At 41.9% G+C, this 27,798-nt stretch overlaps 1 protein-coding gene across 2 annotated transcripts; it reads left to right on the top strand.

Annotated features, from left to right (window-relative positions):
- Window positions 1-7,884: 7,884 nt before the first annotated feature.
- On the top strand, window positions 7,885-27,662 carry LOC101161122 (peroxisomal acyl-coenzyme A oxidase 3). Of its 2 annotated transcripts, XM_023966140.2 has the most exons (18): window positions 7,896-8,058; window positions 9,152-9,249; window positions 9,322-9,457; window positions 13,414-13,488; window positions 14,158-14,247; window positions 14,330-14,473; window positions 16,692-16,780; window positions 17,017-17,113; window positions 20,173-20,355; window positions 20,920-21,042; window positions 21,170-21,290; window positions 21,361-21,483; window positions 21,672-21,785; window positions 24,861-24,976; window positions 25,511-25,685; window positions 25,751-25,818; window positions 25,895-25,981; window positions 26,470-27,662. In XM_023966140.2, the coding sequence occupies exons 1-18, from the start codon at window positions 7,939-7,941 to the stop codon at window positions 26,587-26,589; spliced, it is 2,079 nt and encodes a 692-aa protein (XP_023821908.1). In that variant the 5' UTR covers window positions 7,896-7,938; the 3' UTR covers window positions 26,590-27,662. The 2 variants fall into 2 exon arrangements, with proteins under 2 accessions (XP_078792842.1, XP_023821908.1); XM_078936716.1 differs by lacking the exon at window positions 9,152-9,249 and having other exon boundaries at window positions 7,885-8,058.
- The last annotated feature ends 136 nt before the right edge of the window (window positions 27,663-27,798 follow it).

The raw sequence follows: 27,798 nt of genomic DNA, 5'->3' as shown, positions 1-27,798 counted from the left end.
GACGTATTAAATCTCCAGGTTGAACCTGAGGGTGTGGGTACTTCCCTTGAAATAGTAACAGAAACTGGTGCATGGTCACTGATAATAATTGGATGAATGTTGGAACTTTTAATTTCTTTCAAAAGGGAGTTACTGACTAATAAATAATCTAAACGAGAGTGTGAATGATGAACTGGAGAGAAAAAGGTGAACCCCTTAGTGTTTGGATGACATGAGCGCCAAGCGTCGCAGAGACCCAGATCATTCATGTACTGCTTTAGAATACTTGCAGACTGCCATGTACGCTGGTTTGCTGCTGTGCTGAGTCTGTCAAGTTCAGGGTCCAAAACCAGGTTGACGTCTCCTCCTATAATGATTGTGGAGTCAGAGTGAGCTGAGAGTGAGGTGAAGAATCTGTGAAAGAAGGAAGAGTCGTCAACATTCGGACCATAGATGCTGGCGATGCAAAAGTCTTTATTCTGAATGGATATATTAATGATTACAAATCTGCCTTCTGGGTCAGTTACTGTGTCCTTATGAGTAAATGTAACATTTTTCTTAATCAAAACTGCAACCCCTCTTTGTTTGGAGTTGAAACTGGCAGAATACATAACTGGATACTGGGAACAGCACAGGAGATGACCAGCTGATAAAGATAAATGGGTCTCCTGCAGCAGAGCTATATCTGCTTTAAGATCATTCAGGTGATTTAACACTTTCAATCTCTTTGGCCCAGAACCAAGTCCACGCACATTCCAGCTAACGATGTTAAGACTGTTCATAGCTGTTCTAACCGGGAGAGTGCAAGGCTAAATAGTGCGTGTGCCCGTCCGTGTGCGCGTGCCCGCTGTGCGTACCTGCTACACTGACAAGCGCTGTGCGTAGGAGGTGGACATGTCTTGGCTGTGAGCTGCATGTTGCGTGCGTCCTGTGTGAGCCTAAGTGAGGTTTTTGCAGTTTGTCAACGTGTGTGTGCGGGATCGCGTGTGCATGCTCTTATGCGCGCTAGTATGCGCGCGCGCCCGTTCCGTGCATAAATAAATACTCACCGTGGTTACGTTGACTTTACCTGATTCACATATGAGGACATGGGAAGGGGGGGGGACAAGAGAAAAGAGAGAGGAAAAGAGAAAGAACAAAAAACAAAAACAACGAAACAACAACAGAAACATGAATGTGAGAGAAAGAAAAAACACTTTTCCTGAGAGGTGTGGATTATTGATGATCCGATTATTTCCTATTCAATTAAATAAGTTTGCGGGTTTCTTCTGGGCGGCGCAGATGTCAGTGCGCCTCTGAAAGCCTTCAGCACAGCCAGGGTGTTACCTCTGGGTCCCGGAACAGCTTGCCATTCACAAAAAGTTTATCAACGGCAACCACCGCGCGTGCTCCAGCAGACAGGTGCTTCCTCCTCAGCGGGAAGAGGATTTTCCGCCGGCGGAGGATCTCGCCTGGAAACTGATCATTCACGCTGTAATGTGTGCCTTTCAGCTCGCGTCCTCTGCTTTTTACCTGCTCCTTTTGTTTATAATGTTCAAATTTAGCAACAATAGGACGGGGACGCTGATTGTCCGGCCTTTTCCCTCCGAGCCGGTGAACCCTGTGGAAGGAGATCTTCTGGACTTCCTCCTTGGGGATCTTCAGATGGTCTTCCAAAAAGATGTAAAAATGTATTCTTTTTTAACCCAGTTGCTTGCATTGGTTTGTATTATGATTGTACCAACCTGACACTTTTCCCCTTAAGTTTCAGATATGAGGAGGCAGCTGCTGTTCCTGGAAATGTCTTCATGTCAAACCAAAGATTGAGCTCCAGTTGAAAAATGCTTTAACCTCTTCTGTTCCAGAAAGGTTGAACACTCTATTGGGTTCAGAGAAAGTCTTGTGTTTTCTCTTCATAGTAAAACCATAGTAGCCTTCAACACAAAGTGTTTCATATTTAAAAAACAATGGGAAAATCCAAAAATCTAGCCAAATGAGATTTTCCAGCATTAAAAGTTTATAAAATAAAATGTCAGACATCAAAATAAATAGAAACATTCCAAAAATGAGACTTAATTTCATAAATAGAATAATTAATGTTACATTTCACAGGGTCTTCCACCTCTCTACTGCTTTGCCAACATTAAGGTTTCTGTCCTGGCCCTCTATGCTGATGGTCAGTCCGACACAAGACCGGACTTTCGGTTGACCCGCAGGACCATCGGGCATCTGGTGGAACAGCTTCAGGTTCCTCACACTCTGGGGGGGTACAGGACACTGAGGTCCTGGTGTTCCTTTTCTGGTTGGCGTGTGGCACATCTCACGTGTGGTAGCCAAGGTCTTTGACATGCCACGGTCCGCTGTGAGGGACTTTGTCCACAGGACGGCAGACCTTATCGTCTAGCTGATGTACAGGGTCATCTGGCTCCCCACTGTGAATGAACTGCCATTAGTCGCCACTGGTTTAGAGCAGCTCTCTGGGTCTGCTGCCTTCCAAAAGGTCATGGGGAGCATTGATGGCTGCCACATAAGAATTAAGGCCCCAAAAGAAAATGCAGTTTATTTTAACAGGAATCTTTTTATTCCATTCAGATGCAGGCTGTATGTGATTCTAATGCCACATTTTTAGATATTTTTGTTGGGTATCCAGGATCAGTCCATGATTCACGGGTTCTGCGTAACAGACCAATTTATGCCAATCAAACATTCCCACCTGAAGGATACATCCATTTCGGTGATGGTGGGTATCTCTGCATTGCTCAACCATCATGCTGCTCCATGCTAACAGAAGCAAATCGCCTTTGTTGCAGTTGGGAGGGAGCAGGAATAACAATGACAATGGGATGCTTGAAGTACCCACAGATATCCTTATCATACAGGCCATTGGCTGGAACAAGCGGAAGGTGGAAAAGCTTGACCAGACAATAGCTAAAAGATGCATCAAGGTAAAAACCAGATAGGTTTTTACTTTTTTCATTCAAACATTACTCAACAATGTTTTTGACAGTACAAAGGATTTCTGAGGCATCGGCAGACCTTGATCAGCTGACTACAGAACTATCGGTACAAGAAAACACTGTCCAGCAATGGGTGTCTGATGCTTAAAAGTGGGCTGCAGGTGCTGTGGAACTTAATATATATATTGACACTTTTTTATGTCCAATAATTATTCTAGTAGTGAACTCTAGTAATATCAAGTAAACCCCTTTTTATAGCATCTTGGCTCAAGTCAAAATGTCCAAATACTCATATAATAATATGAAATGTGTTAACTTTTCTCCCCACAAGAACCAACTGGTCAAAATAACCTTGAAAATCCATTGAAGGACTTTATCTGAGCCCAGCAGAGGAAATATGAGCAGTATCACCAGACAGGTGAGGGATAAAATGTAAAGATCTTGAAGCAAATATTATTTAATTTCATTTGCCACTTAGAAAGTTTTGTTTACAATGTCTTTGCATACATATTACTTTATATAAAACAAGTGGCCTTAAATCATTGCAGCAAGAAAGATATGCTGTACAGATATGTACCCTTGGATTTATATCAGTTTTTAAATAAAACATAAAGAGCTTTACATTTCATCAAAAATGTTATGTAAGGTTTTCTTTTTTGCCTCATTCTTCTGCTTCAAGCATTTGGAATTTTTTTAGCTGTTATGAGGCAGCTTTATGTTTATGCTCATCACTCACTTATGGAGCTTTACTTGACTGTCATGCATGCCAGCAGGTGGCAGTAGTGAACCAGAACAGTATTTCTGGAGACTAATATTTACACAGCTGCATTTTCAGCTGTTCATGACAATATCTAAATGTTTTTTTTAAATAACATTTTGAAAAAAGCTGACATTTTAAAACTCAAAAACAGTGAAGGTATGGAAACATTTGTGTAGCATAGTTAAAAATAAAAGTCAAAACCAGAAATGCTTTATCATTTTTAAAATGAATCTGCATTTTTGTGGCTTTGTGACGGCTGTGCACTCCTGATGATTGTACACAGCTCATCAGGACTACGTAGCAGCATTTCCGCCTTCCGCGGTCCTCCTTCAGATGTATAATCATTACCGTTAGAAAAGCACATTTAGAAGATATTCTCCTGCAGCTTGGCGCTGATTTTGCTGTTCGAGGACAGCTGGAGCCCCATCAACAGCTATAGCACATTTCGCCATGCTAAACGTTTGTCGTTTAGACCAACACGTATCGTCTAAATGTCCTTTTATTACTGTTATGATTAATATTAAGTGCTTGCTCGCTCATAATTGTTTAATCCGTCCGGTCAGTGCTTTTTTCTTGGCTCCAAGGACCCGATAGAAGGGTTAGCATGAGGCTAATACGTCCTAAAAACATTAGCCATGGAGGAACTCCATAATGCCGTAATTAGCATCTTGTATGTAAATATGAGGGAATAACATCAGCCTTTATTTTGTCTGGACACCACTGGAAAAACAAATTCATATAATGTTTTAGAGTTTCTCAGATCACTTCCGCATTCGGCGATCTGGAGCTTCGGATCGCAGGGCGTCGCGCTCCGCTGCACTACGCTGCACTACGCTCTACAGCTCTGCCGGTCCACAGACAAAGCTAGTCCGGGGGGAAGTTTCGACGAAAGAGGACCGCGGAAGGCAGAAGTCTCGCTGTACCATGCCAAGCCATGCTTCTTCTTAAGGAATGTTGCCAGGGCCGCTCCTCTTAGTTTTCTTTTATCTTTGTCAGATTATGTTTGTTACTCTCTTTAGTTCTCCATTCTGTAACTGTTTTTTTTAATGATTTCATGTATTTCTGGGTTTTCATGTCAAATGGTCGAACATGCTTCATAAGTTTATGTTTATTGGAGAATCTAAATTGTCCCGATGTGTTGATGTGAGTGTGTGGTTGTGCCTTCTTGCAGTTTGGCCAAACAGAATCAAGTATTTACGCGGACCATGGTATCATTTCTGATAATGTACACTTCGTCAGCCATTAACCCTTACGTAACTTACATTCACATAACAAATACTTCACTATACATTTACAGATACATTTCCCGACAATGTTACAATCCATTTTTATGACAATGGTACAATCCATTTTTATGACAATGGTACATTCCATTTTCATAACGTCCCTTAAGGGGCGGCCGAAAAAGCCTCAAGGGAGGGAAGGACAGACCTTTGCTCCACTGAAGATCCAAAAGACCCAAAGTCCCACAGCAGCACAGGTCAAACCCCCGTATGGGTGCATGTGACTACGGCTTAATGTGTTAGAGAGAACAGCTCTGATAAAGTCAAAGTGTGCTGACCACACCAGCTGATGATTAACAGACCACTCCCAGAAACAGATTTTTGTGTTGAAGTTTGGTTAACCTGTAAGTTAAAAGACACAAACGTCTGTGATATATTTGCTTTTGTCTTGGATCATATTTTGAAAATGGTAAATACTTTAACATTGTTGACATTTATTATGCAGCGTTGAAACTGTACGCTACGTTAATGGGACCCACATTTGAATGGACTTAAAATTTCCCTTTTTTTCACAAGTTTTGTTCATAAAATATTAACTTTGAGAACACGGGACACGTTAAAGACACAGTTTTCCTTCACACTGAAATCAAAGTGTTGGAATGTGCATCACTATTTTTTCCTGTTCTGTCAAAATGGATAACCATGGCTTGATCCTTGTGGGTAAAATACATTTATATCTAACCCCTAATAGTTGATAGTTGATGGGTTTTTTGCTGCCAACATTCTTGTTGGACAGTTTGATGGAAAACCAGCAGCAGAGTTAATAAATGGAAACAAAAATCGGTGTAAAACTTACTTTATGTTTATGCTCATCACTCACTTAAAGAGCTTTACTTGACTGTCATGTATGCCAGCAGGTGGCAGTAGTGAACCAGAACAGTGTTTCTAGAGCCTAATATTTACACAGCTGCATTTTCAGCTGTTCATGACAATATCTAAATGTTTCTTTTAAATAACATTTTGAGAAAAGCTGACATTTCAAAGCTCAAAAACAGTGAATGTGTGGAAGCATTTGTGTAGCATAGTTAAAAATAAAAGTCAAAACCAGAAATGCGTTTTCATTTTCAAAATGAATCTGCATTTTTGTGGCTTTGTGACGGCTGTGCACTGTTGATGATTGTACACAGCTCTTTAGGACTACGTAGCAGCATTTCCGCCTTCCGCAGTCCTCCTTCAGATGTATAATCATGACCGTTAGAAAATCACATTTAGAAGATATTCTCCTGCAGCTTGGCGCTGATTTTGCTGTTCGAGGACAGCTGGAGCCCCATCAACAGCTATAGCACATTTCGCCATGCTAAACGTTTGCCGTTTAGACCAACACGTATCGTCTAAATGTCCTTTTATTACTGTTATGATTAATATTAAGTGCTTGCTCGCTCATAATTGTTTAATCCGTCCGGTCAGTGCTTTTTTCTTGGCTCTAAGGACCCGATAGAAGGGTTAGCATGAGGCTAATACGTGCTAAAAACATTAGCCATGGAGGAACTCCATAATGCCGTAATTAGCATCTTGTATGTAAATATGAGGGAATAACATCAGCCTTTATTTTGTCTGGACACCACTGGAAAAACAAATTCATATAATGTTTTAGAGTTTCTCAGATCTGCGTAGCAGCACTTCCGCCTTCGGCGATATGGAGCTTCGGATCGTGGGACGTCCCGCTCCGCTACAGCTCCGCCAGTCCGAAGACAAAGCTAGTCCGGGGGGAAATTTCGACGAAAGAGGACCGCGGAAGGCAGAAGTCTCGCTGTACCATGCCAAGCCATGCTTCTTCTTAAGGAGGGTTGCCAGGGCCGCTCCTCTCAGAGTTTTCTTTTATCTTTGTCAGATTATGTATGTTACTCTCTTTATTTCTCCATTCTGCAACTGTTTTTTCATCTATTTCTGGGTTTTCATGTCAAATGGTCAAACATGCTTCATAAGTTTATGTTTATTGGAGAATATAATTTGTCCCGATGTGTTGATGTGAGTGTGTGGTTGTGCGGCCTTGCAGTTTGGCCAAACAGAATCAAGTATTTACCCGGACCATGGTATCATTTCTGATATGTACACTTCGTTGGCCATTAACCCTTACGTTACTTACATTCACATAACAAATACTTCACTATACATTTACAGATACATTTCCCGACAATGTTACATTCCATTTTTATGACAATGGTACATTCCATTTTTATGACAATGGTACATTCCATTTTCATAACGTCCCTTAAGGGGCGGCCGAAAAAGCCTCAAGGGAGGGAAGGACAGACCTTTGCTCCTCTGAAGATCCAAAAGACCCAAAGTCCCACAGCAGCAACACAGGTCAAACCCCCGTATGGGTGCATGTGACTACGGCTTAATGTGTTAGAGAGAACAGCTCTGATAAAGTCACAGTGTACTGACCACACCAGCTGATGATTAACAGACCACTCCCAGAAACAGATTTTTGTGTTGAAGTTTGGTTAACCTGTAAGTTAAAAAACACAAACTTCTGTGATATATTTGCTTTTGTCTTGGATCATATTTTTAAAATGGTAAATACTTTAAAATTGTTGGCATTTATAATGCAGCGTTGAAACTGTGAGCTACGTTAATGGGACCCACATTTGAATGGACTTAAAATTTCATAAAATGTTAACTTTGAGAATAAAAGGGACACAGTTTTCCTTCACACTGAAATCCAAGTGTTGGAATGTGCATCACTATTTTTTCCTGTTCTGTCAAAATGGATAACCATGGCTTGATCCTTGTAGGTAAAATACATTTATATCTAACCCTAATAGTTGATGGGTTTTTTTTGCTGCCAACATTCTTGTTGGACAGTTAGATGGAAAACCAGCAGCAGAGTTAATACATGAAAACAAAAATCGGTGTAAAACTTGACACGACTAATCCCAACATGGCAGAGGAAGTTGAATATTTTCATGTGGATTTAGGGGCTTTTGATTGCAGGTGTCGTCCAGGTGTGTGTCTGAGCTCCTGCAGCCTGAAGAAGATGAAGCACCAAATAGCAGACTTCCCCAGCGGGCCGCTGGATATTTACAGGAAGAAGGCCTCCTTCGACTGGAAGGAAATGCTCGGTTTCATCGATGGAGATGAAATCCTCCAGTTCAAGGTGAACTAAGAGTCTCTGCTCCTGCTGATGATCTGCATTGGTAGTTCGGTCTCACTTGCTGGAGTCTGTAAACATGAAACTTGATGTGTAAAGACCCACTCTGATGAAAATTGTTTTTTTTCTGATGGAGGACATTTATAAAGAAAAATAAGCGTAAAATTGAACTTCTGAGTATTTCTTTATACAAACTGGTGTCAATCAGGAGTGAACGAGAAAATACCGTTGGAAAAAGAGCAAATTTGTGACGTTCAACCTCCCTGCTCCAAGCTCTCAGCAATGGGTAGACTAGAGGAATAAAACACAGTTCTTTTCCATTTCTGCTTAAACTGTGTGATCATAATTAAGAGACCATGGGGAACACTTTAAAGATGCTCAGAGTGGAACTTTAAGGCTGTTTGAGTTCAGATTTGCAGCTTTTAAACATCAGAATCTTTCTAGTTCGTATGAAATGAAAGAAAAGACTACAGTGGTTTTTTGGAAAACGTTCCAACTCGAAGAGCTGAAAAATGTTAGATTTCCAGAGCATTTAAATGAAATTTTATTATCAAACTGTGTTTTATAAAATAATTTGTATTAATCTACATTCTTATATTTTGTTGCCAAACATAGGTTGTTTATTGTGTTTTTGTGCAGAGTTTTGAAAGTCAGTGCTTTTCCATTTGACTAATTTTATGTTTGTTTTACTAAACCAAACCTGATGAAACTTTTCCTGGTTGAAACAGTCTCCCTGTAAAAAGTGTCTGGAAATAAACGTATCTGTTCTACGTTCACTCATAGACCATAAAAACAACACTTCCTGATACGGACGCCGCCACGTTGAAACCAGTCGACAGTGATTTGCTCTGAGTCATTGTAACTATGGTAACTACATTGCCATAGATACGATGACTCAGAACGACTCAGACAACTCAATCATTGTAAACTGGTTTCAACATGGCAGTGCCCATACCAGGAAGCAATGGTACATCCTGTTTGGGAAGACGACATGGGAGGGGTTGAGCTGTCCATTGTTTTTACAGTCTATGGTCCCACTACATTGTTTAATGTGGTGCCCTTTTGTTGTGTCTGCATGTATTCTGTATTCTTCATGCAGGAATACATCTTCAAGAGTCTGGAGAACGATCCTCTGTTTGCCCGTCAGCCAGGAGAAGACCTCTCCGTAGAGAAAATGAGAGAGTTGAACTTCCTCAGGTGACCACGTATGATGAATAAATGATCTTGTTCTTCACAAACATTTTCTGATGACAATTTTAAAATCTCCAGGATGAAGCAAATTTTTCGCTACAATTTCCTGACAAAAGAAGAAGAGATTGAGAACCCCTGGAAGCTGATAACCCTGGAGGACTGCCTCGGCATGTACGACTGGTCCTGCCTCGCCAACGTCTTTCTCAACAAAGGAGTGAGTCATAAGGAGCACATTATGGGTCAGTTTGTTTCAAAAGACCTAAATAACCAGGGCATCATAGGTGATTATACCTGTAGTACCTGATAACATTCCAGAAAATATTTTCTGCTTTAAGTAGAGCCACGACCAGGACAAAAACTGATCTGTTCCTTTTGATTCTGTGGTTTGACTATTGTCAGAATTCTCTTCAGCACTACCCAGTTGATTTTTTAGGGATGATGAATAATGTATGTGTGTGTGTACTGTAGCTGTAGATAACCCTTTGGAACAGGAATTGCTCTTTACAAGGAGGACCAGTCTGCCAGTTCAGAGGCATTGTGAGATGTCAAAAGGACATATCACTCAGGATAGCCCCACAATATCCACCTTGGGTGCCTTGGTACCAAGGAGGTTTGACTAGTTCATTGACTGCAGCTTGGGGATGTTGTTGCCCACCCTTGGCAATGTCCTCAGTTGAGTGGAGTAGCTTACCACCAGCTCTGTAGACGGTATTGGGAGAGAACAGTTTTCCCCTCTTGAGGTTTGGTACGACTTGCCATAATTTCTTTGATTCCAACCAATTGTCCCTCTCTATGGCCTCCCCAAACTCCTCTTACACCTGAATGTTTGCCTCTTCAATTAACTGTGGTAGATGCTAATTGGACTATCACTACATGTTGACTGCTTTGGGAGGCCCGGAAGTCAGCCCAGCTCCATAAGACTCCTACAGGTTGATGGCATCCCTTACTTTTGGCGACAGTCCCCAGATCTGTGAATTGCTGCCCCAACTAATACCAGAAATCTTACAGCCACGCCGTCAGTGGACAGTGGTACCTCATTAGAGCTCTTGCTCATAAGGGTTTAAGGACCCCTTCTGACAGTGGGCCCAGCAAACTATGCCCAAAAGACTCCCCCAATACTTTTTAGTCTTCGTGGCTTGTCCGACCTTCTCCTCCACCAGTGGATGATTGATTAACATCTCTGCCCCTCTTTTCATCCAAAAAAAATACACATGACAGAAGGTCAGATGTCACAACGTCAAAGTTGATCATTCAACTTCTTCCTTGGCTGTTCTGGTTCCATGTGCACTGATGGACAACCTTGTACCCAACACGGTGTTTATAATCAACAAACTGGGACTGACACAGAATTCCAAAATCAGGGATTCAGAACAGTTCTCCCAACCATGACCTTCCAGGTATAACTGTCACTGTCCATGTAGGCAACAAAGTCTCTCAGTAAGACAATAGAGTCCCATTTGGAGCACTTTCTAATACTTCTCCTGGAGACTCCAAGAAGGGTGGGTACTCTGTACTAAAGTGTCCCTTAGAAGCCAAGATCCCAGGTAGAGACCTGTCCCTGACAGGTCTCTACCTGGGATCCTCCCTGGACCAACCGTGGGCCGGGCGGATGGAGTGCCTGGAGTGCGAAGCGGGTCTCCCTTGGGGGGTCCTGGCTCGTACCTGGGGTTGGGGCGGGGGGATGCCCAGAACTCCTGGGTGGTGGTGGGGTGCTCGTCTGGGGCTGTTGGCGTCCCTCTCCGGTGGGGCCCTGCGTTGGGTTCTCCCGGCGCGGCGGGGGTGCTGTTCTCCTGGTTGGGCTGGGGCGGCCCTCTCTTTCCCTCCGTGCCTCCCTGCTCTCTGGCTCTGGGGGCCTTGCGGCGGTCCTGCTGGCCCTGGCCTGGGTGGCGGGCTTGGTCGCCCGGGCGGCGGTTGTTCCCTGCCGGTTTCCGTGTGGCGTGGGGGGGATTCCGGCTGCCGCTGCTGCTGCGGTGTGGGTCTTGGGGTGGGGATGGCTGGGCGCTCTCCCTCCTTCTTTACACATTCCACCATCCATTTTAGAAGAACATGAGCACTTACCTGAGCACGGGTGTTGGCTCACCTTTGCACTGGCGGTTTGCGTGACTGAATGACTGAAATGTTTTACACTAGTTGGTTTTAAGGCATAAGTATGCGTGTGAGCACTATCTGTTTTGTGTACATGTTTACAGATGGACATTTTTGCAGCTAGCAGGTGTGTTTGACACTTGGGTGTGTGTGTGGACAGGCTCCGCCCTTTTTGTACTACATTTGAGCCTTACCATGGTGATTAACAACCAGTAAACTTGTTGCTTTATGCTGCTTCATGGTCTTATCCCCCTTCCCCTCCTACTATCACCCTCCTTCCCCCCCTCTCTCTAACGTCCCTCTCTCTTCTTCCCCTCTTTCCTTTTCCGTCCAGTCCAACACCAAAGATCTTTAAACATGTTTGAAATTAATAAAGTTTGGCCTCAATTACAAAAGGGGTTTATTCAGACATACCTTTGGTTTGTCTGAAGATTAATAACCCCTCTTGTTAAAGTAAAATATGTCCAACACAAGAGGCCCTCAGCTCTCATCTGTTTGCCCAGCTGTTGGACAGGACAAGGTAAAAAAAAAAAAAAAGAAGCCAAGATCCCAGGTAGAGACCTGTCCCTGACAATGAATGGCAGTGATGTAATTCTCTCACTCACTGGGAAGAACCTCAACCAATGACTATTCTGCCTGGTCCTTGCCTGTAAGCCCCGAACCCCAGGCCTGGCTCCGGGCTGGGATTATGTTGATGTCAGTCTAGGCCAGGGGTCGGCAACCGATGGCTCCGGGGCCACATGTGGCTCTTTCATCCTTCTGTTATGGCTCCCTGTGACTTTGTAAAATAATGAGTATTTTATAAAAATTCAATTTTATTTTAGTTTGTTCATTTTTCATGGCATTTCAAAGGCGCTGCTGGCTCCATACGAAGCGCGTGCGACGTAAAAAACAGCTTCCTTAATGAATGAGCTCGTATTTATCGGCGAGAACCGCAGAGTTGATAGCAGGAGGACACACGCGGGGCGACTTCAATAAACACTCCGGGTCCGGAGTGGTTTTCTGCCGGGAACTTGACGTGCCGCGGGGCAGAGAGTAGCTCTCTGATGACAGAAAGTTTGCGCTTAGTGTTTTTAAAATCTAAGGAAAATGTCCAAGTCTTTTTCTGCCCCACAGCACATCATGTCCCCGTTAAAAGACCAACAACCGGAGTGTTTATTGAAGCCCCCCCCGCGTTTTTTCTTCCTGCGATCAGCTCTGCAGTTCTCGCCCAATAAATACGAGCTCATCAAGGAAGCTGCGAGGCACGCGCTTCGTACGGAGCCAGCAGCGCCAAATGCCTCACAGTATGCCACGCTCCCCGCATTGCACGGTTTATGACAGAGCATGAAATACGATGGTTGCTGCCTTCTGTCTTTGTAATAAAACGCTTCATCTGTTAATACAAAAGTGTCTTTGTGTAATCTCACTGTGTAATTTTTAATCATCAGTACATAAACAATAATGTTCAAATAAACATGTAACTAATAAACATGACGATGGAAAGAAAGAAGTACTTTTTTTTTAAAATATTTTCTGGACCGCGATCTACACTCATGTCCTTGAAGATCAACCGGTCAATGGCGATCGACGTAATGAGCAACCTTGATATAATATATACATGCATAATATATATAATGATGTCAAAACGGGTTGTAGCTCCGGGTGCTTTTTTTTCATTAGGGGCGGTCCCGAATGGCTCTTTGAGTAAAAAAGGTTGCCGACCCCTGGTCTAGGCGATCTAGCAGGCCTTGTTTTAAAATATTCAAAAGGGGAATTTGAAGTGTTCTTAGTCTGGTTTGTCACCTCAGACTCATTTGCCATGGGAGACCCTAACCAAGGACATTAGCTCCTGGTAAATGCATTTTACAAGATTAGCATAGTCCCTAGGATAATTCAAGCTCTCACACCCCTAGAAGGTGGCAGTTTATATGAATTTTCATAAAAAAATAAATAAAAAAAAGCTATAGGAAATAGTATTCGCATTGAGTTGGATCAAACTATAAATCAAATCATGAACTTATGCACTGATTCAGAGTCTCAGTTTGTATCATTACTTGTGTAAGCATTCTTCTACCCTTTTTCCTGTTAATGTGTTCATTTCAGATGTTTGGAGGAACTATTGCTAATTCAGGAACAAGCAGGCACAGAAAATTTGTTGAAAGCAGCGAAGACATGACGGTAAGAAGAAAGATTAAGGAGTTCCTGTTTGGTTTTAAAGCACCTGCCCAACTCTTGTCCTCAAGGTCTCCCCGTTCAACCAGCAGGCCCAAACGTTTTAGAACGACACAGAAGACTACAACTCCTATACAAAAACTGAAGTGCAAACCAGCAACACGGAAACATGGTGGCAATTAGGCCAACTTTACACAGGCCGGTCTTTTAGCAAAGTCCACCCCCAATTTTCCACCAGCACCTTGTGAATCAATTGCACCACAACTGACCCAGTATGGAAGTTCTGTCAGTGGTTTACATGGTTTATTTGGCTTTAGAGTTACACTGGAGGACATTTTCCTTAAAAATAATTATTTTTAATAACTCAAACTTAGAACTCTGACACCAAAGCGCTGGATTGTGCCCCTTTGTGGTTGCATTATCAAAGTTGCAAAAAACAATCCACTCTATGTGTAAAGAGTATGTATCAAAATTCATTTGAATTGATTTTTTTAAATTCATTGTTAAAAAAAGCATTGTTTTCCCAGAGATTCAAAAAAAATTGTGAGTAACATTGGAGGATCAGGGTTGGGTAGCTGAGCACTGAGAAAACACTTGATGCCACATCGGTGACTCCTGAGTTATTCCTCCCATGAGGCTTTGCTGCCTTTGAATGACTTACCTACGTGTTCTCAGGTCTTTGGCTGTTTCGCACTGACTGAGCTGAGCCATGGCAGCAACACCAGAGCCATGAGGACCACAGCCACATATGACCCATCCACCCAGGTCAGCCCACTCTGCCCATCATCCCAAACAACAAGGCTTGAAATCATAGAGTATAGAGAGACTTCTTTCTGGTTTGGTGTAGGAGTTTGTGATCAACCCTCCAGACTTCGAGGCAGCCAAGTTCTGGGTGGGGAACCTGGGAAAGAACGCCACCCACACTGTGCTGTATGCCCAGCTCTACACACCGGACCAGGTCTGCCACGGCCTTCACTCCTTTGTCGTGCCGGTAAGTCCTTTTTGTCTCACAGATGTAATGATGGTTCTAGCGGAGCCAGTTTAGCTTGTGCTGGTTTGCGGCTCCTTCTGTCCATCAGACCAAGGTTCGAATCCGGGCTCCTCCCTATTCCCTTCTCTGCTTCTGTTCCGGTCCCAAGCCCGGATAAATTGAGAGGGTTGCATCAGGAAGGGCATCCGGCGTAAAACATTGCCAAGTTAACCATGCGACTCGTCCTCGAAGGAGAGGTTGTTTCGCTGTGGCGACCCCTGATGGGAAAAGCTGAAAGAGGAAGGAGGAGGTGTAATGATGGTTTTCACAATATTTTTCCAGCACAGCCCTCAGGTTTAGTTCTGTTTCACAGCGTCATTAGGACAAAACTTCAAAGTTTAGGGGTCACATTGTCAAACGGAAAAAAAACAGTTGTCACACTGTTGAACAAGAGATTTTTTGAAATATTTGTTTTAGGGAAAGCTAGCCGAGCTTTTCCACTTTTACAGCTCAAAATTATGGAAGCGTTTCTGAAGCATAACTAAAAATAACAGTCAATACCAGAAATGCTTCTTCATTTTCAAAATGAAGCTGCATTTCTTGACTCAAAATGAAAAAGCAATCCTTTAAAATCCTTTTTTCTTTTCTACTTCAACACTGCTTATTCTGTCACTTAATTAAAATTATAAAGAAAATAGTATTATACATTTCATTTTCAAAAAGTTCTGGTAAATGTGTAGCAAAATTCATATAGAAAAAATCTAATTTGATCATTAAAATGGATTAACAGAAATGTTTGTTCATTTTTACAATGTAACTGCATCAAATGGCTCAAAAATAAAATTAAATGTCAGTCTTTTAAAATGCTTTTTCATTTTCTACTTCAACATCGCTCATTTTGTGACATAAATAAATCGAAAATGCAAAGAAGGGATTGCATTTTCCTTTTTCACATTCACACTGCAAAAGCTGTAGCAAAACTCAATACCAGTCAGCATTTCCAGGAGGGAGGCGGGGCGATGACATCAGAGCTCACTCGGTGTGGCTACATGCTCAACGCGAGCCAAGCATGTCTCTGATCAGTGCAGCCGGAGTCCTCGAGTTTGCGGGAAGGGGGCTTTGTAACGTACAACTCTCCGGAGGACGCTTCAGACCTCAGTCCGTACGACTGATCTGAGTGAGCTGCCCGGCTCAGGAGGACCGAGTCTCTGAGCAGAGGAGGAGCTTTAAAGGCGGCTTTTGAAGGCGGAAGTGCCGCTTTGGGCAGTCCTGACAAACAAAATGTTTACAAGGGATGTAATGTCAAATCATTATGTGGAAAAATTCCCCCGAACGCCGTCTGCTTAGACAAACTTCTGTCTTGTGTCTGGTGCTGTTGGTTCACATGGTTTTTAGATCACGTGAGGTTTGCAGCTGCAGGACAAATTCTGCACATTTTTTCAGGAAGTATGAAGTTTCCTGATGAAAAAGACAGCCTTCCTTCCTCCTGTAACCACACATGAACATGAGCAGGAGACATGACTCATGTGAACCAACCAAGAATTAGCTATGGTGTTCCCCAGGGCTCTGAGTTTGGACCACTTCCATGTTGTTAAACTATGCTTCTTTAACCCTTGTGCTATCCTAGGCACTTTAACGTTGGGAGTTGGGTCATCTAGACCCACTAGACAGTGCTCTGAACCTTTTTTCTTCAATGGTTTGTGATCTTCACTGGTGTCCATGGATTACATGAAATCTTTCCACCTTTGTCATGGTAGGAATAACACGTCAATGCATGGGTGGGGTCATCTAAGATAGCACAAGGGTTAAAACTGTATGAACTGCAACAAATTTGTTTTTCATGCTGTTTTTTTCTTAATTAAGCTTCTGGCTCCCTATTGAAATAATATATTTCCATTCTGATCTATTTTTGTTTATTTGTACTAACATATGAATGACTGTAGAAACCTTGGATTTTTTTCTAAACGCAAAGACTTAAAATAAAGTCATGAACAGGGACTTGAGTACAATTATAGAGCCTGTAGTAAAAACTGAGATGAAAAATGAAATCTCTCCCTTCATATTGAGTCAGAGCCTTGTGAAACACAGCAGAAACATTCTGATGCTCAAATATCTCCAACATCAAAAGCTAAAAGCTGTTTGATCCGTTTTTCTGTTTATATTTTGTAGAACTTGCACTCAGAATGAGCTTAACTTTATTAATATTAAGTGATCAAAGATGTTCAACTCTGTGCTGCAGGTCAGAGACCCAAAGACCTTGCTGGCGTTGCCAGGGGTTGTTGTTGGAGACATGGGCAAGAAACTGGGCCATAATGGACTGGATAACGGGTCAGTGAGACCAGAGACCGACACTTTGCTGTGTTATTATTTTGTCTGTATCTAATGTTAAGTTTCCAGCTTTTCTCTAGAAGGGCTAGGAGGTGGAAGACACAGAACACAAACTATTATTTCATTTAATAGAATCGTTACCATGGAAACGGATAGGCTTTAGCATTAAAATGCAGATAAATATATCGTAATAGGAAATGTAGGAGTCATTACAAAGTTTGTTTCCTTCATACCAGGTTTGTAATGTTCCACAACTTGAGAATCCCGCGAGAAAACCTGCTGAACAAGACGGGAGACGTTACCCCTGATGGACGCTACGTCACTCCGTACAAGGTCAGAATTCTGCTGAACGAATGAGGATTTTCCCATTTATCCCATGTTTCAGGTGGATGTTCCAGTTTGACCAGTAATCTTTACATTTATCAGCTTCGTGTCTCAAAAAGAAACATGGTCTTTCTGTGGTTTCAACACCTTTGGGGGTGTTGAGATGGGTGGAAGGTTCTCACAGAGGTTTGGATCGTTTGTCTTTCCTAGCTCCTGCTGAACTAATGAAGGTTTAAAGAGCCTGAAGAAAAGTTGGTTTCAATCATCATCTTTGGTTATGTCTTCACTTCTTTTTCTGCTTCTATGTTCATGCAGGTGTCTGTGTGGAGAAAGTTTACAATTTAAGCTTTTTTGTGTTAAACCGACAACAAGAAGCTCAATTTAGCTGCACTAATGTTTTTACACGACTGCTTTGTGACAGAATTAGACTTTCAATTATAGCTTAACCCTCCTGTTATGTTCATTTGTGAGGAACAGAGATGATGTTCACGGGTCAATTTGACCCGGTGCATGTTTTATTAATTAAAAAATGTCTGAAACCCAGAAAATCCTAACAAGCAGTGTGAATATATCTTTACTAACTCCATTAACAGTTATTCTTTCAAAAACTTAGTTAAAATAGTGTTTTTTACCACTAACAGGAAGTGGTTCAATTATTTGATAATTCACTAGTTTTTCTTAAAAATATACATGTTCAAACTTTTTTTGAATTTTTCACTACTGTATTACTTTTGAAAGACCACCATACAAAATACAATACTTTTACATAACATTGAAACATAATCTTGAAATTGTGTTTTACATACATGCACTGTGAACCAGAAAAAAACAAAATCACAATACAACAGACAAGCAATCGCAATATGAACTTGCGTGTGTGTCTGTACATCTACACAGCACAAGAGTGACCAGTCATCACACTGTGCTTTGTGCAAATTAATTTTGCACATTTCGCACAGGTCACGCTTGTCTTGACCTAGGTCTCTTTCTCGTCTCGTCTCGCGCCCCCGGCCGTCCCCCCAACTCCATCTGGATGAAGCTTGTCTGCTGGACTTTAAATATGTAGTTGAAGAGTTTGATAAAGTAATTCCTCTTTATGAGTTCTGGTAAATTGCCTGACCGTCCTGGGGGAGGATCCCTCCTTCATGTGGACACCCCTGAGGTTTCTTATTTTTTTCCGGAATCCGTTTTTTTTATTAGGAGTTTTTCCTTACCGCGAAGGGGGGTCTAAGGGCAGGGATGACAGTTTAGTTTAGTTTTCTTAGTTCGTTCAATTTAGTTTCTTCCTATTGAATTCTATGTATTCATGATCCTTTTGATTTTATGTTTTACTTTTTCAATTACCAATATGAAGCCCATTGAGATGACAGTTGTTGTGAATTTGGGCTGTACAAATAAAATGGAACGGAATTGAATTGAATTAGATTGAGTTGAATTGAATTGACATAGTCACATGAGTCACTGCCATCCTAGTGGGCCTTGGCACTGTCTTTTTTATGTTTTCTGAAGACAGGTTTGTCTGACGCATATTTGAGGATGAAGACCAATATATTTCACCATTCTTTGACATGAATGTCTTGCTTGGAGGAACAGGAATAGCAATTCCTTCATCCGTTTCAAAATCAGAATCATTAGAATCAGAATTTAGCTCAAGATAGTCTTCTTCTGATCATGATCAGTGATGACTTCCAGAGCCTCCTGGACTGTCATCTTTCTGCTTCTGCTGCTCATTTTCTAAAGGTCTGCCTGACAGAGTAATGTTGGAAGGACTCCCATGCAGAGAATCTTTTAAATGTTTGGCCCCTCCCCTGTTGAGTGTCCACTGAATGTGGGTTGAGTTTTCCTACGAGAACATAGATGGTTCCTGTCAAAAGTTATAACAACTATGCACCAGTGTGTGTGTGTTTGTGTGTGTGTGTGTGTGTTTCTATGTGTGTGATTGGGTTGAAATATGTCTCACAACTGCAAAGAAAGCAATACTACTTATAATAAGACATCCTTGTACCTCAATTTTGACTGCCGGGTCAAATTGACCCGAACATCGTCTATGTTATATAAACATGCAAGGGGGGTTGCATATATGTGAGATGAACCATTTTCATAATATATGTTGATTACGCTAATTAAGCCAAGCAGAAGTTTCATGCTGAAAAAATACTTTTAACTATTTTTTCTAGATGTTCAAACTTTAAAACGAGTCAATTTGACCCGGAACATAACATAAAAGTTTATAGGACTGTTCTATTAACATTAAAGGGCCTATATGATGCTAAGTCAATATTTTGAACTTTTAAGTGTATTGTAATGGTCATTGTTCGTGAAAAAAATTCCCAAACTGGAATTTTGATCCATTCACGCATTTCTGAGTATTCCTCTAAAAACCTGCTCTCTGGGCATCAGCCCCTCCCAGCTCAAGGAAGCAAGGGGGTCCTCACATTGTGACTTCACAAAGTGAGGAACCGCCCCTTCCAGGAAGAGTCTGCCAGCCCCGCCCCCAGGCTAACAAACACGCCCACTTTCTCTGTGGAGCTAGCGGTGATCGACTGAACCCTTTCCTTTTATATGCAAAATATCCTCATCCATCATTGCAAAAGTTCAGATGTTGTTTGTTTTTGTGGGTGAGAGGCAGAAACGCTGCCGAGGCCAACTCTGGGATGACGTCATCAAATGGGCGGTACCCACAAGGAGAGAAAGGCGGAGTTTCAGAGATCGAGTCATCTTACTTCTAGGAAGGAAAATGAACTGCAAAAAGAACTCATATTTTAAAAAAATTGTTCTTTAGTTTGGCAAAGGTAATATATTATCATATATATGGATGTACTCTAAAAGACCTAAGAAAAGGAAGATAAAGGCCCTTTAAATCAATAAACCCCGATTCAGAATGAAATGGAAATACATCTGTCAGGTTTAGCTCTACTTTGAGTCATTTAGTGTGTTTCAGAGATTTAGCTTTTGTGTTTTATTCCGATTTCATCAGCAGATTTGACTGTAGTTTTATTACAACTTTGAAAGAAATCAGTTTGTGTGCTGAAGAGTTTACAGTCTTAAGTTTCTGTTTTCTTCTGCAGGACCCCAACAAGCGCTTTGGGGCCTCTCTGGGGGCCCTGTCTGGAGGTCGTGCGTACATCGGCAGGATGGGTGTCGTCAATTTAAAGCTGGCTCTGACCGTGGCGATCCGCTTCTCAGCCACCAGGAGACAGTTTGGACCCAAAGACACGGAGGAGATTCCAGTGCTGGAGTACCAGCTACAGGTGGCTTTGATCAAACTGTCTGATTACTGAATTCCACAATACCTGGAGAAAATTGATCAGCCAATGAATGAAACTCTGTACTGTACTAAACTGTAACAATACTGTACTATTGTAGAGCATTTATCGTATAAATTTTCTATATTTATTGATAAAGTACAGAAAATGTAATGATGATGATAATAACTATAATAATGATTTAACCCTTCATGATAGAGCTGTGCTTCGACTCCCCTTAAACTCTGGTCCCACTATATTGTTTAATGTAGTGGGACTCTTTCTCCCAAAACTTGAAGCAGATTACTTTGAAAGAGAATAATCTGGAGAGAATGAGTACACTTAGGTTTCCAAAACTCAAAGGAATTCTAGCTCTCATGTTACTAAACATTCGGTCCAGTCAGCATTAAATAAAAGTCCGTTCCAGCTTGAAGGATCCTAGCAGACATCCTGAAGAGTCTCAGTCTTCAGGCTCCAGCTCAGACGTTGAGTCTCAGAGGAGAAAAGGCCACCAGAGCTGAGGATGTGGCTGCAGCTGATCACGGATCACGGCTTTTGGTTTCTCTGCAGCAATGGCGTCTCATGCCTTACCTGGCAGCAGCTTACGCTCTGGACTTCTTCACCAAATCTGTCTTCATGAACTTTGTAGAGTTCCAGATGGGACAGATGATGAAGGACAAGAGTGACAGACAGGTGAGTGGACAAGCTGCACGTCTGGACGTCAGGCAAAGGTCATTGATGGATCAGAGGCTCACTCACGGCCTCTGCTTGGAGAAACCAAGCGGCTTCAAGTGTCAGACTTTGCTGGTTTCGTCCACAGGACGAGTTGGGTCGGGAGATCCACGCCATCACCAGTTCCTGTAAACCTCTGGGCTCCTGGACGGCTCAGAGGGGGATCCAGGAGTGCAGGGAGGCCTGCGGAGGACACGGATACCTCGCCAGTCAGCTTCAGCGCACATGCTCAGACTGTGAGCGGGCCTGAGACCTGACTGCTGTTCTTGTGCGTTTCAGTGAACCGACTCGGCAGTCTGCGTGACGACAACGACCCAAACTGCACCTATGAGGGAGACAACAACGTGTTGCTGCAACAGACCAGCAACTACCTGCTTAGCTGTTTCCAGGCCAAACGGCACAGTCAGTGTCCATCTCACTCTGTGATGAGCTTTGAAGTTTCCGGGTTTTTCTCTGAATATTTCCTTCAGTCACTTTGACTCTAACACTGCAGACAGAAAGGTGGCAGCAGAGGCTGAGGCTGCAGCTGCAGCAACCATCAGTGAGGATCTCTGCTTCTCCATAACACCTCTGTGTTTGTCTGCTTTCAGACGCCGTTCACTTTCAGTCTCCTCTTCACTCTGTGGACTTTCTGGACGATTATCAGAACATCCTGAAGACCAGATTCACAGCAGAAACAATGGAGGAGTGTCTGAACTTAAAAGGTCTTCATGTAAAACTAATCACATTTATTAGACAAATGCAGTTTTTTATGGGAACGAAGAGTTTTCCTCAAAGCAGAGTTTAGTTTATCAAAACATATTTTTACCTAAAGAGGCAAGGCAAATTTATCTGTATAGCACAATTCGTACACAAAGTAATTCAAAGTGCTTCACAAAACAGAAAAATGCATTAAAATCACGATACATCATAGAAATAATCAACGTAAAATTTACTTTAAAAGAAAAGAAAAAATTTGAAAATTGATTTAAAAATAAAGGAAGGAAAGAAAAGTGCAGATAGGTATGAGGGGCCGTATAAGACATTATTTATTCTGAACCATTCACATTCATACATTCTTGCTCTCACAGTCATATATACTCTCTTTCGCATACATATGTTCTCTCTTGCACATACATATATACTCTATTTCGCATACATATATTCTCTTAAGCATACATATATTCTCACTTGCACATGCATGTATTCTCACTTGCACATCCATATATTCTCTCTTTCGCATGCATATATATTACATTACACATACATACATTCTCACTCTCATTGTCACTCTTAAAAAAGAATATATGTATGTGAAAGGCAAGTATATATGTGCGTGTGAGGAAGAGTATATATGTGCGTGTGAGAGAGGAGTATGCATGAAACGGAATTGACTTTGTATGAAAAGGAAGGCACTTTGCATGAAAAGGAAGGCAGATGATTTCTCGTGCTCTGATTGGACGAGAGGCCGCCAACTCCTATTTTGAACAGAGGCTAACATGAACTAGCAAGAAGGAGCCACGGTACATATCGCCGTACTTGCTCACTCTTCCAGAAGGATGTTGTTTCCATTCCTTATGTAGTTTCTTTTTGGAATAATTTAGTTTATCATTTAGAATGGAAACAAGATTTGGAATTTACCAGCAAAATACTTTTTAACCAATAAAGTGAAAGAAATCTCATTCAAACTAATCCATAAATTCTATCCATCCAAACTACAACTGCAAAGGTTCAAAAAAAGATATTGATGTTGCCTGCTCTCTTTGTCAAGAACACCCTGAAGATGCTGTACATTTATTTTGGTCATGTCCGTTTTCCACTACTTTCTGGTCTAAAGTTTGTCATTTCATTTCCGCCCACATTGACCCTGACTTTCGCCTGTACTTAGAAAATGTTAAGTTTCGCATCACCCACTGTCCATCTCATAAAAAAGAACAGTTGTACTTCATTAACCTTTTGTTGTTTTTATGCAAATGGCACATTCATAAATCAAAAGTTACGAATCATACTCCTCATTTCTCAATCTTTATCAATGAGTTCAAACAATACATTAAGACAAAAAGAAACTGATAATAAGAACGCCATCAAAATATTAGATCTGTGTGTTAGTTTCACAATATCTGCATAAAATGTATTAACCCCTTGGCTTGTTCCTTCGTTGTTGTTGTTCACTGTTTAACATTGTTCTGTATTGAATTTTTACATTCAATAAAGTTTGAAAAAAAAAAAGGAGCCACGGGGGTACTGCACCAGGCCATCAGAACCTTAAGAAATATTTTATCTTCACCTAACCATTGCCTTTTTTAAGACATGACAGCTGGTTTTCCCACATTTATATGAAGTTATGGATCGAAAACAAAAGGAATTTGTTTTAATGTAAATGCGTGTTCCGGCGTCTACAGGAAGTGTCGCCCATAATTCATGCAAAGGCTCATGGGGGCTAGGAATAAGGTGGATACGGGTTTTCTGTTTCGGTGGCGCTTCTATTGCCATTATTGGCATTTGAGACATTCCTTTGTGCCTCTAGAGATGCAGACAGATTTGTGACCACTTAAGGTGAAGATAAAATATTTCTTAAGGTTCCGATGGCCTGCTGCAGGACCCCCGTGGCTCCTTCTTGCTGGTTCATGTTAGCGTCTGTTCAAAATGGGAGGTGGCGGCCTCTCGTCCAATCAGAGCACGAGAAATCATCTGCCTTCCTTTTCATGCAAAGTGCCTTCCTTTTCATGCAAAGTCACTTCCGTTTCATGCATACTCCTCTCTCACACGCACATATATACTCTTCCTCACACGCACATATATACTTGCCTTTCACATACATATATTCTCTTTTAAGAGTGACAATGAGAGTGAGAATGTATGTATGTGTAAAGTAATATATATGCATGCGATAGAGAGTATATGAATGTGCAAGTGAGTATATATGTATGTGCAAGAGAGAATATATGTATGCGAAGGAGAGTATATATGACTGTGAGAGCAAGAATGTATGAATGTGAATGGTTCAGAATAAATAATGTCTTATACGGCCCCTCATAGATAAGACCTTTCAGTCATATACACGGCTAAACAGAAATGTTTTAAGTCTAGATTTGAACATGAACACAGAAGAGGCCTGTCTTACGACTTCAGGGAGGCTGTTCCAGATTTTAGCTGCAGAATATTAAAACGCTGATTCCCCTTGTTTAGTTCTGACTCTGGGCATAAACAGGAGGCCGGCCCCTGAGGTCCTCAGAGTACGAGATGGTTCATATGGCACTAACATGTCAGAGATGTACTTTGGTGCTCGGCCATGGAGAGACTTGTACACAAGCAGAGCTGCTTTGAAGTATATTCTTTGAGGTACAGGAAGCCAGTGCAGAGACCTGAGCACAGGACTAATGAGATCATACTACCTGGTTCTGGTCAGGACTCGAGCAGCAGCATTCTGGATGTACTGAAGCTGTTTTACAGCTCGTTTGGAGAGGCCGGTGAGCAGGCCGTTACAGTAGTCTAACCTACTGGAGACAAATGCATGAAGAAGTATCTCCAGGTCTGGCTTTGACACTATGGTTTTGATTTTGGCAATGTTTTTCAGATGGTAAAATGCCGCTGATTTTACTGACCTAATATGACTGTTAAGGTCAGAGTCCATGATTACCCCTAGATTTCTGACTTGATTTGAGGGTTTAAGAGACAGAGAATGAGAGTGAGAATGAGTCCAACAGATGAGAAGCAGAAGAAGCAAGAAGCTCCTTTGACGTCTTTGTCTCTGCAGTGTCTCTACTGCAGTCTAACAGCGCCCTCGTCTGTCTCCTCAGTGCCTCTGGATGCCTATAAGTGGCTGGTTTGTTTCCTGATGGAGGAGAGTCAGAAGAGGCTGGAGCAGGAGAGAGCTGCAGGCAGAGACGACTTTGAGGCTCGGAACAACAGCCAGGTAGGAAAAGCAGCTTCATTTCAAACTAAAACTCCCACAGAACGTGATGGATTCTCCAAAAATGTACTGGGAATTGTGGGAAAAATGGGAAAAAATACATTAAAGATTAGTCACTGTATTGTTTTTCCAATCTGTAAAAATGTAAAGCACACATAGTGAAGATGAACACAGAAAAGAAGACTTGGAGCCGCGATCACTATGTTGAACCTGAGTGTCTCCTTGTGAAAATTATCTTATCATGAGATGTTTGTTTTTTATTAATGTTTCCCGTTTTCCAGTTTTTCAGTGGGTTTTTTTTTCAACATGGTCTAATTATTGGTTTCCAGCAAAGATGACATTATATATCATTAATATGACTGAAATGGAGCTGGGAGCTGGACAGATGCAGGAGGATGGAAAAGCTCTGCATTCAGTTTGTTAGAGAAACATGTAACAATAATTTCAGAGAAACAGCTTCATAGAAACCATAATCTGGTCATGAAAACCTCTTGAATTATCCTTTAATATTTGATGAAATTAGTCGTCTTTGTCCAGGTTTACTTCTGCAGGTCTCTGGCCATCGCCTTCATGGAGCACTGCTGTCTGCAGAACTGTCAGCAGCTGATCTCAGATCAGGACACGCCGGCTGCTCTCAGAGCCGTTCTCAGCAAGCTCTTCTCCCTGTATGGACTGTGGAGCCTCAGCAGCCACATGGCCACACTGTACCAGGGTATGTTGAGAAGGAGGCGGTCTGCTGGAGGCAGAGCTGGTAACACAAAGGTGATCTGTGTGCAGGCGGATATGTGAATGGAAGGAGGCCTGCAGAGCTGCTGCAGACAGCAATCCTGGCTCTCTGCTCCCAGGTACACAAAGACATCCACCCACAGAGCAATGACTGTACGGCTGATGATGCTGATGCTGAATCTGTTTGTGGCTCAGCTGAAGGATGACGCCGTTGCTCTGGTGGACGTCTTGGCTCCGCCCGACTTCATCCTCAACTCTCCTATTGGTAAAGCAGACGGACAGGTGAGAGCATCACCAGGAGCCGACTGCACTGAAAATCTTTTCATACCATGTTTCATGTTTCAGCAGAAACGGCTGTTCTTAATGAAGAAGTGTCTCTCCTGTTTGCAGTTCATGGTTTTGACTTGTTCTTTATCAGTCCTGATGTTTCTGGATGATCCAGGCTCCATTTCTCCAAGTTCAGCAGGAAGTTTCTAGTTTAGCGTGGTTCTTTACAGGAGTAATGATTCAAGGCTTTCCTGCAGTTTCTGGGTTATATTCAAAGACCCACTATAATGAAAACTGTGTTTTGGGTGTTTAACACAAACATTTTCTGATGATGGAGGACATATAGAAAGAAAATGAAGATTAAAACTGCATTTTAGTGTTTCTTTATTCAAATTGTCATGAATCAGGAGTAGACAACATAAAGACTTGCCTTTGGAGAAAGCTTGTAGACGTTTTTGTAGCTAATATCCTGTGATTCATCTCCATGTTGCTTCTTCCTGCAGCTCTACAAGAACATGTGGTCGGCGGTGCTGCAGAACAATCAGGTGCTGGAGCGCCCCTCCTGGTGGAAAGAGTTCTGCTGGGACAAACCGGTGGTGGGATCTCTGCGCTCAAACCTGTAGATCTTCATCTTCCTCCTTCACTGTCAACCAAAAATGCTCATTTCTCTCTTTTGGGTCAGATTCACTAAAGTCTCTAATGAGGACAGCAACACTGTACAAGTACACAAAAAGATGACATGTTTCAAACACCTTGACTGTATTTAATTCTAATCAAAAAGGGTTTATTCCAGCCATAATTAAAGATTTAAGAAAAACCTGTGTGTGACAGAATTCTTCCCATATGCTGACTGTCACTGGGTTTGTGGATTAGAGTCTCAGGAGACTCAAGAACTTTAGGCCACAGCTTTAAACAGCAACATCATACAAGGAGGTGAAGACATGGTCTACTTGGACTTCATGTCTGCTGTTTCCCTCAGTTCCAGCTAAAGTTCTCCCTTCTGACAGATGACTCAGCCAGAGGTTTCAACAGACTCACAACATGCAGAGTCTGTCTGGGCTTCTGTTCCACAGCATTTCCAACTCCCCACCAGGCGCTGCAATAATCTGTTCGAGGCAAGTTGTTCATCAAATCGACCTAAACCATTAGAAAATAGTTTCAAAATGAAATAAATCCATCTTCTTGGAAAATACCATTTTGATTGTGAGTCAACACACATGATGTCAGCAAACACGGATCAGTCCATCATTCCAGTCCAATGTGTGGAAACACTTTGAATTTGTAAAGACATGAACATACAGTGTGCTAGAATGTTCTATTTGGATTGGATTCTTTGGATGTGGAAAAACAACAGTGGGCTGGACTTTAGAAAACTAAAATGGGAATGGATTTGACATTCATTCTTGTTTACTTGTTTGTTTGGACACATATTTAATTTAAATGTGATTATCTTCCAATAAATCCAAGGAATGTGGAAAACTTCACCTGCACTGTTCAGTATCAGGTATTTCTCTCTGAGTCACACTGCCTGAAGTTTTGAATAAAGATGTTCTGGATCCATTTTAGGTCAGTGAATGGGATCGAATTGGATTGTTCAAAATGAACCAATATCAACAATGGAGGACCACAAATGACATGTAAAATGAGTCTTTACCCTCCTACTAAATAAACATCTTCAGGTTGTCTGACCACTCTGCCTTTTCTGTCATCCATGAACTAAGAACGCGCAGAGAAAGAGCTGTTTCTGTGCATCATGCTGTTCACACAGACAGAGGAAATTCAACTCAATTCAAGTCTGTCCGTCATCAGCACCACTGTTTTTCACTGCATTT

This window comes from Oryzias latipes, chromosome 18 (genome assembly GCF_053564925.1).
Source record: "Oryzias latipes strain Hd-rR chromosome 18, Olatipes_Hd-rR_3.1".
NCBI classification, from domain to species: Eukaryota; Metazoa; Chordata; class Actinopteri; order Beloniformes; family Adrianichthyidae; genus Oryzias; species Oryzias latipes.
The sequence above is the reverse complement of the archived record's forward strand: the minus strand, read 5'-3'. Positions and strand labels throughout refer to the sequence as shown.